This window comes from Colius striatus, chromosome 6 (assembly GCF_028858725.1).
Source record: "Colius striatus isolate bColStr4 chromosome 6, bColStr4.1.hap1, whole genome shotgun sequence".
Classification (NCBI taxonomy): Eukaryota; Metazoa; Chordata; class Aves; order Coliiformes; family Coliidae; genus Colius; species Colius striatus.
The window spans coordinates 47459117-47477994 of record NC_084764.1 but is presented as its reverse complement, the minus strand read 5'-3'; the positions used below and the strand labels follow the sequence as shown (position 1 = coordinate 47477994).

The window sequence follows — 18878 nt, the reverse complement described above, 5'->3', positions numbered from 1 at the left end:
TGGTGGTTCGGAGGACTGAGCTATCTCTCTAAATTGTACTCAAATTCGCTCCTTTTAACCCTAAATTTACGCTCTGTCTGCTAGTGCGTATACAATTAAACCCAACACCATTGCCAATAGAGCTGCAACCCTAATAATTTACGAAATATAGCTGAAAAGATCCCCGCTGCTGGTGTTACAGGCGCGGCTGCGCATGCGCAGCAGCAGCGCCGTCACAGGCGTCACTGCGCATGCGCGTGTCTCGGGTCGCAGGACCGCAGTTTGTCCACATGGCGGCGGTACCGAGCACCAGCTATTACCGGGCGCGGCCGTTCCGGCTCTTCGCCACGGGATGGCGCTACCGGCTATCGGCCATCGACAGGGGCTGCGGTACCGGCTCTTCGCCACGGGATGGCGCTACCGGCTATCGGCCATCGACAGGGGCTGCGGTACCGGCTCTTCGCCACGGGATGGCGCTACCGGCTATCGGCCATCGACAGGGGCTGCGGTACCGGCTTTTCGCCACGGAGCGAAGGCACCGGGTAAATTGTCAGGGTCGACGCTGCAGCGCGCGGCTGCGGAGCTGCACTAACGGGCCGTAAGGCGGGCACTCTGTCAAAGCCCTGGAGGTGGTGGGGCAGTGCATCTTCAGTTACATTACCCACAGTAATTGTTAGAAGGCAAGGCAATTTTGGTAGAAAATAAGTCCCCCTGTGTTCCAGCTTGTCATGGGGTGTCAGAGGGGCCGGGGGCGGCTGGGCTTAGACTCTGACTGATATCCACATCAATCTTGACAATCGATACTGCAGGACAACTATAATCCAGTGAATGGAACACGAGTAGTCAAAAGCCAAATTACAACTAACGTTAACATACCAAAGACAGTTCTGTGTACTGCAGAACTCACCGGCTGATACTAGAGCTGCCAGAATGTTCTGAACTTAGCAGCCAGCTTATTGTAAAAGGGATTCAAATTCCTGTTGTATGGAACCAAGTATATTCCCAAATGCCAATACCAAATAAAGACTCGGTAACAACAGAGCTGTTATGAAGCAGGTATTCTTTAATGTGGAGCCGGATGCTCGGAGGATCCTTCCGCCAAACGTGCGTGTGGAAAGACTGAACTATGCTTCTTTTATATGTCAAAACGTGAACGTTCGACAGTTTTCAAGGGGTTATTTGCTATAAACGTGCCTATTTAAACATCTTTACAGTTCATCACTTCACAGGAATTGTGTCTATTTCACATTTTTGCAGTCGCTGCGGTGGTCACTTGCTTCCTCTAGGGGGTCCTTCTGATGGTCTTCCTCAGTTATCTGCTGGATGAACTCCTGGATTCTGCTCGCTTCGGCACAGGCACTCCTTTTGTTATCATCGCTCGGTTATCTTTCTCTTCCCCTTGCTGGTGGCTGTCTCTGCAAAAATGCCTCGTGGTCCATCACTACTTACGACTTCTTAGATTAGGGAAGAAAGAGTTAGTTGGGAGAAGTATCTGAGGCTCAGTAGATGCATTTGTTTTTCACCTTGATTCTTCTACAGACTGACCATATGGTTGCCATGAAAGTCTGTAGTTTTAAACATTTGTTCACTTGGTAACGCTCATTTAGCAGCTTCAATATAAATAATGAAAAAAATTAGGAGTGGCAAATGGAACAAAAGCAGGCACAGAAGGAACAAATAAAATCAGTGGATATTAGGCAAATAAAGGGAAAAGGTTACGAAATGGGATCAGAAACTAAAATGGATCTAGAAAGAAAAAAAACAAGGAAAGGCAAGGGAAAAGGAAAACAAATAGAGCAAAGACAGCAAATGGATACAAGGCAACAGACAAATTTAAAGGCAAAGATGACTAAGGAAATAATAAAACCATTCAAAATTAGAATCGGTGAACTACAATGGATACGCAGAACAGAAATCTAAGCAGCCCGGGTTCCGTTCTTTGGGAACAGAAGGCCGGGGCTTCAGCCCCGCAGCACTTCACCCTCTCGCCCAGACCCAACCGCAGGCGCTCACCCCGAGCCCGGCAGCTGGAAACGTGGCCCGAGGCACAAAGGAGATGGCGAATGGTTGTGCCTTTATGTCCGGCAGAAATGCCAACGGTGAGTCTGCTCTGAGGCCCCGTGCCCTTTATATATAAAATAAACTGAGAGATTTGTCTATTCCAACACTTCGCACCCTTGTCTATAGTTTAAGTAATTCTTTTCAACTCCCCCTGCATAACATGCTTTAGTTTCCGTGCTTTTAGTCTGTACCACCTGTGTTGCAGTGGAGCTATGTCCCAAAGAGGATAGAATGACAGAACAGAATTAGGCCCTGCGAGAATCCCTTCTCAAAAATGTCTCTGGTTGCAAAACAAATTGTTTACTGTAAGCTCCTGACAAGTTGGTTGGGGAGTTGAGTGCTGAACTACTTTATTTTACCCACAACAATCAACAATAGAAAGTGGGAGAAGCAAAGAAAAGAATGAGAGGGACACAAAGAGGGAAAAGGTACGATAGTCACCGCCACGAGTCCAGGGCACCCCTGGCAGTCGCTCGTAGGAAAGCTCCGATGCTCTGTCCGGTCTGGTGGGGGAAGAGAAAAAAGAAAGAGCGCCCCTCTGCTGGTTCTGCTCTTACATACGCTCCTCTCGCTGGTGCCTTTCCTAATAGAGCTGTAACCCCGATACTGAACCAAATCCAGCTGAAACCCAATCCTCTGGACCCTAAGCAGTCATTACAAGTGCTGTTGCATGAGTGGCTCCCGAGCAGCATTCTTCCATGATGAATCCCCTTTTATTTCTGCTTTTGCTTGTAACTCACCTACCTGTTCCTATAGGGACAAAGTGAGCTTTCTGTCACACTTTCTCGTGTCCTATCCGTGGCTGCGTAGGTAGACCCACAGGATACGCTGGTGTGTGTACCCTGTGTAACTCCTCCCTTGATCACAGAAGACAGTAGCTCAGACACCGGCCTATATACAGATAGGGAGTAATATATATCTTTTTTGAATTGATGGAACTCCTGGGACCATTTCTCCCCAGCTGGAACATAGGACCATAAACAGGGAGGAAGAGAGACTTCCTTCATATTGTCAGTTGGGCAAGCACTTCGTGCACCATTTGCCCCTCGCCTTCTTTCCCACACATGACTGTCAGTGCATTGGCATAACATGGTGGAGCACTTTCTAGTAGCTTTTGCCCAGGTGGAGGGTGGGCAAACCCTCCTTCACGACTGCTGTTCTGGTTTAGCAAGGAGCAGCTTTTGGCTTAGTAACGGGGGAGCGGGTTGCAGTGCAGACCCGGTAAAGAGTTTGCGGACTCTCCCCCGGCTCCTGGGTTCACACCCACCTCCGGCCCGGCTGGGCCAATCTGGCGCCTCTGCCAGCACTATTTAGGGGACGGGAATTTGGAATGCGAGGCAGGAGGTGTAAGAGTGACACGAGATGGAGGCGACCACGCGGACCCTTCAGCCAGAGAAGGAGGAAGGAAGGAGAAGCAACAGACCAGAGACCTCTCTGCAAGCCGTGGCGAGAATGCAGCTGTGCCCCTGCAGCCTCTGGAGATCCATGGCAGGACCGAGAGTTACCAGCAGCTCTGTGTGAGTGAGCCCGGACGGGAGAGGGACTGTGTGGGGAGGGGCCATGGCCCAGGCCGTGCTGGAGAGCCTGCATGCCGCAGAGCAGCCCCACACGAGAGGCAGAGAGGAGCTGCAGCCTTTGGAGTCAGTGGGCATCGGAGAAGCCCGTGCAGGGCTGCCATGCGTGTGAGTTACCCCACGGACTCGCAGGGAGGACTGGTGTGGAGTTCACCCGTCCTGAGGAGGGACAAACGGCAGAAGCTATCGGGAACAGACTAACTGAAACCCCCACTGCCTGCCCCCCCGAACCGTTCAGGGGGGGACAAGGTAAAAACCCCGGGATCAGGGCTCTGAGCCCGGGAAGAGGGGAGGGGTGGCAAGAAGGTGTTCTTAAAAAGGCTGGTTGGACTCTTCATTGATGTATTGCTCTGTGTTGTTTCATTTTGGTTATGTTTTGGGGTTTTGGGAGTACGTTTTGGTGTTGCATTAAATTGTTTTTTTTTCTGTTTTCTTCCCCAAACCGAGTGGCCTGGTCTGCTTTGTCCTGAACCTTATGCGGCAATTAAGCCCTCCCTGCCCTTGAGCAATTCTCAGCCACTTGGGTACTCGGGGCTAATCGTGGTCTTTGTTCCCTGATGGGCCTAAACCACGACAACTGCACAGTTAACACCTAGTGAATTAAAGTAAAATTAAGAACACTGCAAACAAAACCACTGCTGCTATAGAGAAGCTGCAAACCACAATCTCTACTTTATTTGAGGCAGCAAGGCTGAACAACTCTTAGCTGAGCTCCCAGGGAGGTGTTTGTGTGCTCATTCATGTGAGCTGGTGTAGTGGGTCTGGGACAGTAGTGACTTTCCACAGCAGCTCCTGCAGTGCTGTGCTTACTGTTGATATCAATGTTATGACTACCGCTCGCACAGCATCAGGGCTGTCCCTCCAGCATTCCTTCCCCCACCTTCACCAATAGCTGTGAGTGGGCATGATCTTGGGAGGGACTATGGCCAGGACAGCTGACCCAGGCTGACCAAGGAGATATTCCATACCATATGACGTCAGCTCAGGAATATAAACTGGGGCAGAGGAGCAGGAAGGGGAGGCGAGATTCATTTCTGGCCTTCCCAAAGCAACCGCTACGCGTACCGCAGCCCTGCTTCTCGGGAGGTGGCCGGACATCGCTGCTGATGGGAAGTAGAGAGGAACAGCTTTATCTGCTTCTGCTTTGCTTCCCGCGCACGGCTTTGCTGCTTCTTTATTAAACTGCTTTTATCTCAACCCACGAGACTCCCGTCTTATTTTCTCCCCTTCCCTGGCTTGCTGAGGAGGTGGGGGATAAAGCGGTGTGGTGGGCACCTGGCATCCAGCCAGGCTCAAACTACCACAGCTGGTCTGTGGATGTGGACCAAAACAGCAACATTTAAATCAAAAGGAATGCCAGAACAAAGTCTTGTATCGGATTACAAAAGACAAATGGTCCTGAGGTGTCAAGAGGCTACAGCATAAACTTACCCCGTGCCTATGAAACTGACGGTTATTTAAAGATATGTTTATTATTATATCAATTGTAATGTCTGTTTCTGTCCAGCCCTGGGCAACAATTCCATGGTGTAACTGATGGCCTCAGAAATTCTGAAAAATCAAACACGGAAACATAATTTCAGACACTAGGCAGTTTCAGGCACCACTCAGTGCCTTCCCAGTGCCACCTGGACCCCGAACTGCTCCCGAGCTCCAGCCCAAAGCCGGTGGCTGCCTGAACGCTGGCGCCTTTCAGTTGGCTCCAACTCGCCCCTCGCAGCCTGTTGCAGGAGCCACCACGGGCTTCAAACAGTCCAGCTCTGCCTCCACCAGCCCCCAACACCCCCAGACCCGCCCCCGACTCCCACCCCAACTGAAAGAGAATCTCCCTCAACTTGCTGCCCACATTCTCTTCATGCCCCGGGGATGTCACTGCCCTCCTTGCCCATGAGGCCACGCTGCTGTACCATGCTTAGTTTGCTGCCCACCAGAAATCCTCTGTCCCTCTCCTCAGAGCTGCTCTCGGGCAGCTCACGCCCAGCCTGTGCTGGGGCAGGTGGTTGTTCCTCCCCAGGGCAGGACTCTGCACTCACCCTCGCTGAACCTCAGCAGGTTCCTCTCTGCCTAACTCTGGGATCGTGAGGGAACACGCTGGCCTCCGATGCGGGTCATTGCTACAGACCCCCATCCTAGAGCACCTGTGCAAAGAGCTTTGCCCCAGCAAGGGCATGTTTTATGAAAGGGATGGGATCACAGACCGTGGTGGCTTCACCGATAAAGAGGCAGCAAAGGGGCTGAACAGCGCCAATCAGAGTTTTGCAAAAACCAGGCTGTGTGGCAAAGAGAGCTGCTGAAGCTGCACAACTGGCCCCTACGGTGAACCGCTGCCACCAGCCCCCAGGCAGCATTCGGCCTGCAAACCCCTGTCTTTAAAATGTCCTTACTGCATGTCTCTAGCACTGCTCCTGCCTTTAAAATCAGTAAGTTGACCTAAAAACCACATCAACGGATGAGCTACAAAAGCTTCTGCTGCAGGGCTGCTGAAAACAGGGGTTTTTTTTCCTGTTTTGTACCAAAGAAGTACACTACACTGCTTTGGTTTTCCATCTGACCCCGCAAGCACATACCTGGTGGAGATAGGCCTTGAGAACACCGCTGATGTCATGTGCAGAGCCTTCTGAGAGCTCGACCAAATCCCTTCCCTTTTCAAAATGCCAACAAAGCTTTTCAACTCTCGATTTGGCTCCGCATACGCGACGGATGGCCTGGAGTTAACAGACCCAAACGACTCTCTTAATTGGAGAGGGAAGCGCAATCCACAGAGATCAGCAGCACAGAATTAACACCTGCAGAGGTGTTTTTGTTTTCAAACACTTCATATTGAAGTTTCATACACTTGAGCATACACACCTCCACATCCAGCACTCTGCTTTCAGTTTTTGATGCGCACGCTCTGATGATGAAAGGAATGCCATCAGGAACATTTTGAGCGGCTTGGGCAAGTTCCACTCCAAACAAACGAAGCCTTCCACCAAGTTTCTTGTGCACACACTGAATAGCTAAAGCTGCTAAACATTTCTTATGGCACACAAGTGAAGACTGCAGAGGACAAAAAGAACGTGGTTTGATATAATGTGACACCATAAGAGATGCCTCTGCCATCTGTCACCCCCTGTGTTAGCAAAAGGAAAGACTTCTTAGTCCGGGATGCTTTTGCTTTGAGTCCAGGAGCATTCTGTAAGCCACAATGTCTGTACTTCTTATACGGAAACATAATGCAAGCATCCAAACCTCCCAACTCTGCATCAATCCCAAGTAGCAATTTCAAGTGCTTTCAGGCTCACCTTCTCACACTCAGCTCCATGAAGGACCACAAAGCGGCCACACACTGTGCATTTAGCTGGAGCTCTCAGCTTCCGCAGCTGGTGTGTCCGTGTTGCTTTGGACGCAGCTGCGCTTCTGAAAGGCCCTGCAGAACTGGCAGCCTCCCATGTCGGATCCTTGGCACCTGGAGAGCATTTCTCTGTTACAGTCATTCTAGTATCTCCTGTTGAATTAGGGGATGGATTCTCATGTTTTAGAACTGTGCAGCAGGACACAGCAATCTGTCAGTAACAGCAGCTATCAAAGTTGCCAATCAAATCCGTTTCCACAAGCCACTGAAAAGCTTCAAGAGACAATAAAACGTTAAGTAGAGTGCAATCGTTAAGGCACAATAAGGGACTTCATTTACAGGCACTATCACAAGGCTGAAAGACATAGAGACATCTGACTTGGACACAAAGAGGTGTTCTGATAAGCTGAAATAAGACTTTTCTTCCTATCTTTCTTACCAGCTAACTTATCCCTCTCCTTTTTAAAAACAAACTAAACATTTTCTGCTGATAGCATCATTCTTAGCTCATCTCTCTTCTTGTGCACTGTGCAACAATTTCAAACCACTAATTCATAACTACTAATTGGGTTCACCATCAGAATGCCTCAAAGTAACCTAATGTGTGACTAACTGTGAGCATTTAAGCCCTGCAGTTTGAATACTGGTGCTTTTATTACCATTTTCAAAATAAGGTAATGGGTCTTCTAACAGGAACATCAGCAAAATGTCAGGAGTCTGATGGGAATCCCATTAATAATTCCTTCGAACAGATGATTTGAATCATTACCTGGAAAATAAAAGAAGTTTAACTTGGACTGACAGAAGACGGAACCAGGTAACAAATAATGATGTCTTTCATTCTACGATTCTTTCTAGAACATGCATCGGCTAATTGCTCTAAGTTGGGAAAAGCATTTAATAAGGTGGCAATTCCCAAGCGCCTGACCATGCTGATTATTTTATTTAAAAGCATTCTGTTAAGATGAATGTTATCTCATAGACCAATCTCACAAACCCATAGTGAGTGCCTATAAATTTAGGTACTTTTATTTAACCCAGGATACCGACTTCAGAGAAGCTTTCAAACGTTTATGGCAGTTTTTAAGTGTTCAACAGGTGTTACTGTACTCGCTAAACAATATCAGACTGCAAAATTACTCTTACTGTTGGCAGATTAATAATGACATGGGTAAGTAATTGTCTCTGTGGCAACAGATGAAAACTGTCAGACAAATGTTGTGCTCAGAGGAGACCTGCTCACTCTCTACAACTACCTGAAAGGAAGCTGCAGCAAGGTGGGGGTCAGTCTGCTCTCCTTAGTGATAAATAACAGAACAAGAGAAAACATCCTCAAGTTGCACCAAGGGAGGTTCAGGCTGGATGTGAGGAGGAATTTCTTTCCCGAAAGGGTTGTCAGGCCCTGGAACAGGCTGCCCCAGGGAGGTGCTGGAGTCACCGTCCCTGGAGGGGTTTCAGAGCCAGGTGGATGTTGCGCTGAGGGAAATGGGCTGGTGGGTGATAGGGCTGGGACAAAGGCTGCACTCTATGAGCCTAAAGCTCTCTTCTAGCTGAAGCTCTTTTCCAGATATGATTCTGTGTTGCTGCTGTGAGTCTTAGAGGCATGCCTCAGCTTCCTCCCGCAGCTGCTGCCTCTGCAAGCCTGGTGTGCCTACAGTGCTAACAACCAAGGGCACCTCTTGTACTACAGAGGATAGCATACAACTGTGGTTATGTTATTCCAGAAGCTGTGCGTTCTCACAAGAGTTTATCACACTTCAGCTGGATGTCCTTATGTCACTTTTAATTTCTAATGAACCACCTCCTTGGAGAAATAGCTAGAATGCAATGCAGGAAGGCAAATACTATGGAAATCTGTTAATAGCCCAACATTTTTCTTCAGTTGCCCTGAAGAAATGAAAGATCTTTCTTTTTACTCATTTTTCATTTAATTGCCCCCTGGCTCCTCAGGATCCTAAAGTGCTACATTAAAATGACAAACCAGACCACTCGTAGCTGTTACACTCAACACTTGTTAAGCCTGTCTCTGGATATCATACCAGTTCAACAAATAGAAAAACCTATTTTTGCCTTGCAGAATTTACTGAAATCTAGCATGAACAAAATACTATTATTTTCATATTGCGTGACCTTTCACCATTCTGTTTATCAGAACACATAAACCACAGATATCATCAACTTTTCTGTGTCCGGATCAACATGACTGTGCCAGAGTTTTCATGTTCTGCTGAAAACAAAACATACTGACACAAAATGCACAACACTCTTCAACAATAGTCTGTGAAGTTTACCTTTAGATTCATAATGGAAAGTACTTCTTCATAAATATACATACCTTTATACACCAAAGCAACACTTTATTATTCATAAGCTGTTCACACGGGCTGATAAACTGCATGCAGTGTGACACATTCCCTTTAGAATGTGTTCTAATTACATTTAGGTAAAAGGCAAAAGAAGTGATGCCTGGAGGTGGCTTCATAGGACATGAAAACTATGAGTCATCCCAAAAGCACCAGCTAGTTCCTACAAAAATCCAGAACTAGCAAACAGTCTTCTGAATGCTGAAGATTGGCTGGACTTGTTTCTAAAAGTCTCACATGAGCAGGCCTGGATGGGAAAAAGATTCTTTTCCTCACAAAGGCAAGTAATACAAAAATGTACATTAACATACCAATCGTGCAGATGCTAGAGGTGCAACCTGACTCTTTATTTGTGAGAGACTGGGGTTTAGTACACAGAAAAACTTTTCAACATTTTCTTCTACTTACAGGCTGGACCTGGCTGCTGTAGACCTCCATCCTCTGCTCCAAGGTCTTGAGAAGAATGCAGCATCTGCCCAGGAGCTCATGCCAAGTTGGTTGCAGGGCAAGTTCCAAACAGCGCTTTGCTGGTTGACGCTGGGCCGTTCGGCAGTCTTCCAGGACCAAGTGAACCAACCCTTCGGCATACTCGGCCAGTGAGCGCAGTCTTGCCTCCCTTTCTTCATCTGGTTGCCACCCCCAGCAGCTAGCCCACTGACGAGCTGCACAAAGCTGTCGGCTACTCGGCTCTCCTCTCCTGTCACTAAAGCAAAGCATGACAAGAAGTGCTAGCTCCTTTGTGACACAAACCGCCTGCTTCATCTCGTTAAAAACCAACCAAAACCGAGCAAGTGAGTGCTGTCAAATCAGTCATTAGACACAGCCAAAGCTACAGAGACGACAGACCCATCCAGCACTCTGGCCGCTGCCCACGCAACGCCTCCACCGCCGGCCCTACCGTGACGACAGGCGTGATTCTTCGGAGCACGGCTTCCACTGCTGCAGCTCGCACATGCCAACACGCTTCCCCGCCGCAGTTCCACTCTGCACCGGCAGCCGATGCCCCAGAGCCGCCCGTCCCTTCTCAGCTCCGTTTCACTCGACCTTTAAACACTACCTTGCCTGCCGGCTCGGCCTCCAGCCCCACGCGGCTCTGCCGCAGCCCGCGCCCGAGAGCGGCCGGCGGGATCCATCCCAAAGCCCGCCCCGGGGGCCCGCAGCCGCGGTATTTCGCAGGGCAGCCGAAGCGGCGCGTCCTTGGTCCGGCGCTGGCCGGGGAGCGATGGGGCGGGGCGGGCAGGACCGAACCGCGCCGAGCCCAGACAGCCTAGGCCCCAACGCCACCGCCCGGAAGCGGAAAGAGCCGCACGCCAGTGACGTGACCCGAGGACGCCTGACCAATCGCGTCGCGGCTCGGGCGGGGATCGGCCCGCTGACGTTGCTGGCCGGCTCCGCCTCCCAGGGCAGCGGCGCAGCGAGATGGCCTCAGCAGCGCTGGGTGGGACGAGCGGTTCCGTCTCTTTATCTACTGGCTGCGGGCTCTCATTGGCGGGCTGGCACGCCTATAGGAGAGAGAGGCTCCCCCGCGACCTTCCCTGCCATTGGCCAGCGAGCGGGCGGCGCCGTGCCGGGCCGGTGGTGGCGGCGGGGCAGCGGTGGCACGGAGCGGCGGCGGCGGCAGCATGAGCAGGGCGGCGCGCGCGGGCTGGCGGCTGTGCGCCGCGCGGGGCCGGGCCGGGCTGGTGCTGGGCCGGGCCGGGCGGACGCTGAGCCGCGGGGCCGCCGGTGGCGCGGAGGACAGCGGCGGCGCCGAGGCCGGTGGCGAGTCGGGGTCGCGGGAGGCGGTGGAGCGGCTGGTGCGAGCGCATCCGGTGGTGGTGTTCATGAAGGGCAGCCCGGCGCAGCCTCTCTGCGGCTTTAGCAACGCCGTCGTGCAGATCCTGCGCCTGCACGGCGTGGAGGACTACCGCGCTCACGACGTGCTGCAGGACCCGGACCTCCGCCAAGGTCAGCGGCGGGCTGGGGCTGGGGCCGGGGCCAGAGCCGGGCCGGGCCGGAGGTCACCTTCGGGCATCTCAGCCTTCGGGCCTCATGTATAGCCCGAGCATGTGCCGGGCTTCCCTGTGTGGAACGCTGGTGCTGCGGGGCAGCGCCGGGAGCTCCGAGTGCCGGGACGGCCGACGGGACGGCCCACGGGAGGCTCCGGCGTGTGGCTGGTCCCGCCCCCGCTCTCTCGGGGGCTGTGGGAGCACCACGTCGAGGGCCGTGTGACAGCCCCGGCTCGCCTCTCGCACGCGTAACTGGGCTGTCCTCGTTTTGTTGGGAGTTTTCGTTCCTGTTTATAAAACAGGCCTCAGTCACAGGGTTCGGTGTCCTGTGGAGTTTGGAGCGTGTCACTGAGACTCTCGATTGAGGTCACTTCGCCTGCATGTCCCTGTTTCGTTTCTGTGACTTACTGTGTCCGAGAGTGTCCTGGTTCTCTCGGGAAGACTGTTATGCACACGGGCTAACTCTTGTAGACGGGGCTTTTTCTGCCATGGTGCCTTGCCTATCTATTAAGAGATACAAAGCTGCAGTAAAAGACCCCTGAAGCTCTTAGTCGTCTAGACAGTTTTGGTTGGTTTTTTTTTTTTTTTGATCCTTGTGAACAGAACGATGGGATATGAATAGCTTGGACGTGTACCACTCGACTCGCTGCTGGCACTGCCTGCCAGGGTTCTTTTGATAAAGTACAAAACTCTGCTAGTCACTTGCACAAGAAGTATTTAGTAATAGTTTCACCATTACTGCTTAAGTGGTAGGAGCTCTTCTATGTAAGGGGTTTTGTCAATAGTACAAAGCTAGTACTCCTGTTCTCGTAACGCTTTGCATTTAGCGTTCTCTGTGTGAGCTGCACAGCTGACTTGAGTTTTTACGTGATTGAGACAATTGCTTTTAAAAAAGGATAAGAGTATGTAGTAATTAGCTTTGCAGGTGAATGGCATCAATAGTTCTTGTCCAGAATACACTAAAATATGCCACATGCTAGCATGAATCGGGTGATAGTGCTTGTGTATCCTCCTCCTGTGTTTTTGTTGTTACCTGGCTAATTTAGTTTTTCATTAGCTTTTACCTGAAAGGCTGATTTTTGCAATCCTTGATTGCTTTTCATTTCCCAGGTGTAATAGTTGGTGTGGTATAAAAGCTTTAAATACTGGAATTTATGTGTGACGATATTTTTTTGGTAATGAATGTTGGTTTTGTTCAAATAAGTCTACTGCCTTTGGTAACTGATCAAATCACAGTTGTTTTCTAAACTGTTTACAAATCTAAGTTTATTAACCTTATGCTCAAAAACTAACAAGGAGGGAACAAAACCTTGACATCATACCATCAGTATTTCACTTTTGGTTGACAGGGCTTTTGTGAGCCCTTGAATGTGCGATGCGTTTGCCAGTTATAATCTTTGGGAATGTGATCCTGTCAATATATAGTATTTTCTTCCTATGTAACAGGACCACCTACCTTTTCAGCACAGAGAACGTTTCCTCCATGTGAACTCTTGTCTTGTAATAGGTTATCTGAGTAGGCTATTGCTCTCCTGGACACCTGAGCTTTAAATTGACATGAGCAGTTTGATCTGGACTGCTCAGCTATCAGAGAGAACGCTTGCACAATAGCCTCATGGTTCTTTTGGTGCTTAAAGAAGTTGTTCTGTTCCCGTCCATGCACCTGCTTTGGCACTGGTCCAGCTGCACGGAGAGCAGCTCAATTTATTAACTGGATCACTAGGCATGCCAGATGAATTAACTGGCTTGTTGTGCTGTGAGGTGAGTGCCAGAGCCAGCACCAGGGATGGAGCCTTGAAGCACGGGGGGATGACACAGCCGCTTTCAGGGCCAACTGGCTGTCATATGGCTTCAGCTGTACTACCTACTGCACCCTAAAAAGCCAGTATGTGGCTGCAGTCTGTGGATGACTGTCTTTGACAGAGAGAGGGGAGGGCAGGGCAGGGCAGGGCTGCTGGAAGCTGTAGCTCTGCAGGTTGCCAAGTGTGATTCAGCAGTGGCTGTCTTAAGGCCCTCTTAATGTCCCCCAGGATCTGGCCTCAGGTGCTGAAAAGCTGTATATGCAGCATGTGACATTTTCCTAAGGCCTCTCTGTGAACAGAGTCTGCCCTGCATGGATGTGGGGTTAGCGAGGGGATGCCGAGCCTTTAGCTGTGAAAATACCTAATACATCTGTTCAACTGAAGATTGATCTGCAAGGAGATTGTATGAGCTGGTTGCCAGCTTTGTGTTCAGCTGAACATAACTGAAATGTTTGCAGATATATGCTTCTCTGCCTAAAAGTATGCTCAGATCTGTGGAACTGAATGGTTATGGGTAGCTAATGCGATTTATGTGAGATTGAGCTGAAGATATGCTTCCCTGACACAAATCCTTCCTTACTGAAGCTGGTTTAAGAGACCTTAGCACTCTCTTGGACTGCATGGCAATTCAAGTGGTATAAGTTGACTTTCCCAGAAGTGATCCCATTATAAGCTGATGTAAAGCATTAGCCTGGTTTGGAGTCACTAAGGTGACAGAGAATCCTGGGAATATATACCGTGAAAGTGCTGGTTTAAACTGGTTTGAACTATTGTGTTAGTTCACCTTCAGATTATTTGCATTGTTGATTTATGTTACCTATGCATGGGGTGCTGCCAAGAGGGTGGTCTTGACCCTTCCTCCAGACCTTGTGCTAGCCTTCCCCAATCATGCTTGCACCAGTACTAATGATCTTCATGAGAACATGTTGCTTTTCTGGAGGAAGTGTGGTAGGGTTGAGAGTAATTGCTCAAGTCAGTTCTTTGATATGGCCGATCATTGGTTAGTGTTAATGCTGGCGAGATGGGGGCTGAGAATTGGGAAGTGGAGTTGGTGAAGTGAGGTGGCAGTGAGGTAACCCTTTCCATAGCACTTTGCACCCATTCTAATTTCCCAGTTGCCTTAAAATGTGCTTGCTCAGCTGTCAAACTCTAAAGCTGATCGGTGGAGTGTGGTTTTACAAAGTAAACAGTAGTTCAGAGCAGAAGCTGCAGCTTCTGAAGGGCAGTGGGAAACATTAACCTCCAGGGAGGGGAAGGAGATCTCTTGAGGTGTCTGTACTGCCAAAGGATTTGGCACAAAAGCGTGTCCCAGCACAGACGAGGCTAACTTGCTGTAACACTTCTGAAACAGTATCAGTAACTGCTCTACCAAGCTAGGAGTTGTTTAGCTTCTGCAGGAGATGTCCAGTTTATAACGCTGTTGAGCCTCGTGCACGCAGGCAGTTAAAGCAGCTTGTCCGATACATGACGGGCAGCATGGAGAGCAGCTGAGCTCGATTGTGTTCATATTTTTATCCGAAGTTGGTTAGAACCTTGAAAGTACTATCAGTGCTTGTACAGCTGTGTAACTGGGTCCTTGAAGAAAATATTTAAATGAGAGAACAATTATAAACATTACCATGGAATGCTAATTGACGGTAGGGTTATTACGCTAAGCCCTTGGTTCTTAGCTCATGTTTAGCATTACAGTATCTTAACAAAACCAAACTGTATGTCGTGTCTGCAGCAGATCCTTTAAGTGGGGCTCATCCTTAAGTGTGCCTTAGCATTGGGTCTCAGTTTTTTATTGCAACTATTGTGGGCTAAATATTTTTAAGACAGACCACTCTTGAGTGCTCAAAGGCCAAGGGGTGCGTAAGAAAAGTACCACCAAACACAAGTTCACATCAAAACCACTGATTTCTGCAAACTGTCGCCAAACAATGAATGAAAATGATGAAAAGCTGAGGAAAAAGTTACAGATGGTGATGCAGGAGATGAGGTTAGATGGTTATGAGTTCCCATTGGCCTTGATTTATATGCTTAACTTGCTTTTTTAAAAAATTTTTGCAAGCATTGGTTATCCATACACAAATTCTGAAGTAAAACCGACTTAGCTGATGCTGTACTTCATGACTAGGAATACTTTGTCACAACAAAATGTTTTTCTAGATTAGTGTTACTTCAGTAGATACTTTGTAAGCACTCTGGTACTTGGCTAAGGAGAATAATTAGCTCTATTTCTTCTTTTATGCATTAAAATTGTAAATTTGCAATGGGATCACGCACTTATGTGTATTTATTAAAAATGAAGTCTTTCATTTCCAATAAAGTAAGCCTAATTTGCTTATATGTTTTTTTTACCGCAAATATTTTGTGGTTTACTTTTGCAGTGTTTAGAGGTTAAAATGTTTTCCAAGGGGAAAGCAAATTCCTTGGTGCTTTCGTCTATACAGATCTAGTATTTGCTGTTAGTACTTTGACAGCCTATGCTAAAACTGGCACATGCTCATTTAGAAGGTTGACTTCTGAGGCAAGTGGGCTCTGATGATCTAAAAGGCACCTCTGCCTGTAGGTTTAAATTGGCTATGTGGGCTCTCACGCCTATGGTAGAAAAATTTCCAGCGTTGCACATGGAAAATGTATAAAAATGTTGAATTAAAAACTTAGCATCTCAGCAAGTGCTGTCAGACTTGCAATATGACCATGCAGATGTAGGATTTTCACTTCCTTCTGCTACAGAAATAATGGCTTCATGTGAAGGGTCATTTAAAAAGTGTGAAATTAGAATGGTTCTTTTGTGTGATGTCTTTAAGCGCAAGTTGGGATTCAATTTATACCATCAGATCAGTTAATATTCTTGAGTGGCTTTACATTTGTCTTCTGTGAAGCATAGTTTTAAACTTGAATTCTGTACTTCAAAATTGCGACTTGAGCTTAGCTTTGTTTGATGAGTAGTTTTAAAGAGACTGAAGCCTTTGTGCCCCTCCCATGGGCTGTAAAGTCTGGCAATGAAAGATAAAGCAATTTGAAATTCATAAGGCTCCTGGAGGGGTGGATGTTGGAATTAAAGTTGCACTAGTAAGTGTAACTGTATGAATTCTGTAAGAACATTTTAAAGTCTCCTTGGGAAATAAAAAGAATAGCTGAATGTAAACAGTTCTCAATATTTCTCCATACTTCCCATTTCTTTAATTGAAAAATCATATTTGCTTGTTTTCTGAGAAGGAAAAGAGACACTGCATTTTCCTACCTCCTGTTTGAGGCCAATGTAGGAGCTGACTCCGTATCTTTTAAACCATATCTTTGCATTGGAGTAAGAACCAAACTTAACTTTAACCTTGGTTTTTTCTGATAGCGCTGCTGTTACATAGATAATTTTTTGCCTCAGTGGGAAAGAAATTCAGCAATACTGTCAGGTGGAAGCATTATATTCTCATTAAAACACCATCCTATTTGGAGAGGAGGGAAAACCTTAACACTTTTTTTTTTTTCTTATGCAGGAATAAAAAACTACTCCAACTGGCCTACCATCCCACAGGTGTACCTCAATGGTGAATTTGTTGGTGGCTGTGATATACTCCTCCAGATGCATCAGAATGGAGATCTGGTAGAAGAGCTGAAGAAGTTGGGAATCCGTTCAGCACTTCTGGATGCAGAAAAAGACCAAGACAAAAAGTAAAATGAGCAAAAGAAGATGCTGTGACAGGAATAAGGCAAATATTTAATTAGAACTTGTTACCAGTGAAGCCTTACGTACTTTAGCTCAAAGAAGGCATCTTTTTGAACTGACACTAGGATTTATCTATGAATGTCTGTTAGCTCGTGGTAAATGGAGTAATCTTGGTGTTTTGATTTATGGATATTGTAAAAATTTGAGTATAACCACTGCACTGTAAAGCATACATTTGTCGAAATTTGTATTTAAAAAAAGGTCACTTTAAAAGCATTCTTTTCCTGATTGAGGTGAGAGTAAACCAAATGAACTAATAGTATTTTTATGGGTTTTGAGTGTGTTTCTCTGTTCTTTGTTAGGTGAACCTAGGCAAACAGTGTTTGCATTCCTTTGCTTCTCTTGAGAAAGTGTTAAGTGATAGCCCATCAGTTTTGCCTCCCGATAAGACTTCCAGAGAGCCTGTAATCACCTATGATATAGGAGAAAAAGTCTTCAAACAATATAGGTGACAAGATAATATCAGTGCATGAAATATGCTTTTATTCCAAAGGGTAAAAATAAACAGACTTGTACAAATACATGTATAATGGTAACTATTACTTTGTAACTTTCTGATGGCTTTTAAAAGATTGCTAAGAATTGTGCCTAAAGATTTTATAAAACCTTTTCTACCTCTTCCCTCCGCTTATGTACTTTGTGTATTGCAGTTCTGTGTCATTGCTAAAATGTGGGAATTGTTTAAGGCTCTATTATTCTATCTTGGAGTAGTATGGGAGAATACTTCAATTCCTGCTGTGATCCTGTATTATTTGCTAGCTACCAAGTTACCTTTCTATGTTTGTTGTATTTCCAAGTATTTTCTCCTGATCGTGCTCCGAAGAGTGCATATGGTATTAACAGATGAAATGTTTCATGCGGATGAGTGCTACAGAGAAGCTACTGAATACATAAATACGTCTGTTGTGGAATGTCTCTGAAGGCTTCAATACTTAACTGTTTCCCTCAGTGAAAGCAAATTACATTAACCAATGTGGCCTCACCGAGCTAAAAGCTAACCAAGCTGTTTCCAAATGTAGTGTGCTTTTCTTAATATAAACCAGTGTGCATGTGAATTAGGCAAATGATTGGAAATAAACTGGATGTCGTCTTTATTGTCTGCGATAGTTCCTCTTTATTTTAAACGTCTGATGACACTGACAACTACTTTTGAGTTGAAACCTAAAGTAGTTTGCCTTGCATAGGATAGAAAATGTGGTTTAGAGAAAGGAAAACTTATGTATGGTCAGTGGAAGAGGAAGTTAGGACTGGAACTTGTAGACATGAGATTTGATGCAAGTTCCAGTTCTAAATATTTCCTGTCCACTTGAGCAAGCTTTTCAGTACAGAAACTATACTGGTACCTTCTACACACAAGTTGCCAGACTGGTTACAGTAAGCTTACTGTGTAGCTGTACGGTGGTGTCACTGGGTTTAAATACAGTGTGTGCATTCTCTGTGTATTGACTTGTTTGTGGCAGCTGCCTGGTACCACTAGCTGTGACTGAATGAATACCAAGTATGAATAAGTTACAGCCAGAGGCACAGGGTAGCTCACAGGGTTAGGGCCAGTCAATTCTAAGCTGGACCCTGCACCTGACCCAGGCCTGGCCAGTTAGTGATGGAGGTAACACCTCTGTGAATAACATGTTTGAGAAGGACAAGAAGTTGTTGTGCAGTTGCTGAACTGCAGCAACAACAGCGAGGGAGAATGTGAAAACATCTCCACAGACACCAAGATCAGTGGAGAAGGAGGGAGAGGAGGGTGCTTAGGTACTGAAAAGGCTCGCCTGTGATATGTGGCGAGGACCACAGTGAAGCAGGTTGTCCCCCTGCAGCCCATAGAGGCCACCGGGGAGCAGAGACCACTGGCAGCCCGTTGAGGAGCCCACGCTGCAGTGGGTGGATGCCTGAAGGAGGCTGTGACTCCCTAAGAAGTTTGTCCTGGAGCAAGTTCGTGGCAGGACCTGGCAGTCTGTGGGGGAGCTGCCCACATCAGAGCAGATTTGCTGTCAGGACTTGTGATCCTGTGAGGGCCCCAGGCTAGAGCAATCTGTACCTGAAAGACTTTTCCTGTGGGTGACCC

At 47.5% G+C, this 18878-nt stretch overlaps 2 protein-coding genes and 1 non-coding gene across 13 annotated transcripts; 1 reads left to right on the top strand and 2 right to left on the bottom strand.

Moving 5' to 3' along the window:
* Positions 1-1022: 1022 nt before the first annotated feature.
* Positions 1023-10966, bottom strand: LOC133625607 (rho GTPase-activating protein 29-like). Of its 11 annotated transcripts, none has more exons than XR_009818868.1 (8): positions 9720-10966; positions 7608-7717; positions 6465-7221; positions 6182-6319; positions 5046-5165; positions 2785-2931; positions 2482-2543; positions 1023-1589 (listed from the first exon to the last, which is right to left on the bottom strand). XR_009818868.1 is itself a non-coding variant. In XM_061997604.1 (7 exons), the coding sequence occupies exons 2-6, from the start codon at positions 7645-7647 to the stop codon at positions 5157-5159; spliced, it is 579 nt and encodes a 192-aa protein (XP_061853588.1). In that variant the 5' UTR covers positions 7648-7717; positions 9720-10962; the 3' UTR covers positions 1023-1433; positions 5046-5156. The 11 variants fall into 11 exon arrangements, 2 of the variants coding, with proteins under 2 accessions (XP_061853588.1, XP_061853589.1); XR_009818866.1 differs by having other exon boundaries at positions 2482-2931; positions 6465-6726; positions 6899-7221; XR_009818867.1 differs by having other exon boundaries at positions 2482-2931; positions 9720-10014; positions 10210-10966.
* LOC133625686 (small Cajal body-specific RNA 13) lies at positions 8018-8209 on the bottom strand. Its single transcript, XR_009818992.1, has one exon. It is a non-coding gene; the product is annotated as a small Cajal body-specific RNA 13 (non-coding RNA).
* Positions 10728-17907, top strand: GLRX5 (glutaredoxin 5). The gene is made up of 2 exons (XM_061997607.1): positions 10728-11258; positions 16584-17907. The coding sequence occupies exons 1-2, from the start codon at positions 10934-10936 to the stop codon at positions 16760-16762; spliced, it is 504 nt and encodes a 167-aa protein (XP_061853591.1). The 5' UTR covers positions 10728-10933; the 3' UTR covers positions 16763-17907.
* The last annotated feature ends 971 nt before the right edge of the window (positions 17908-18878 follow it).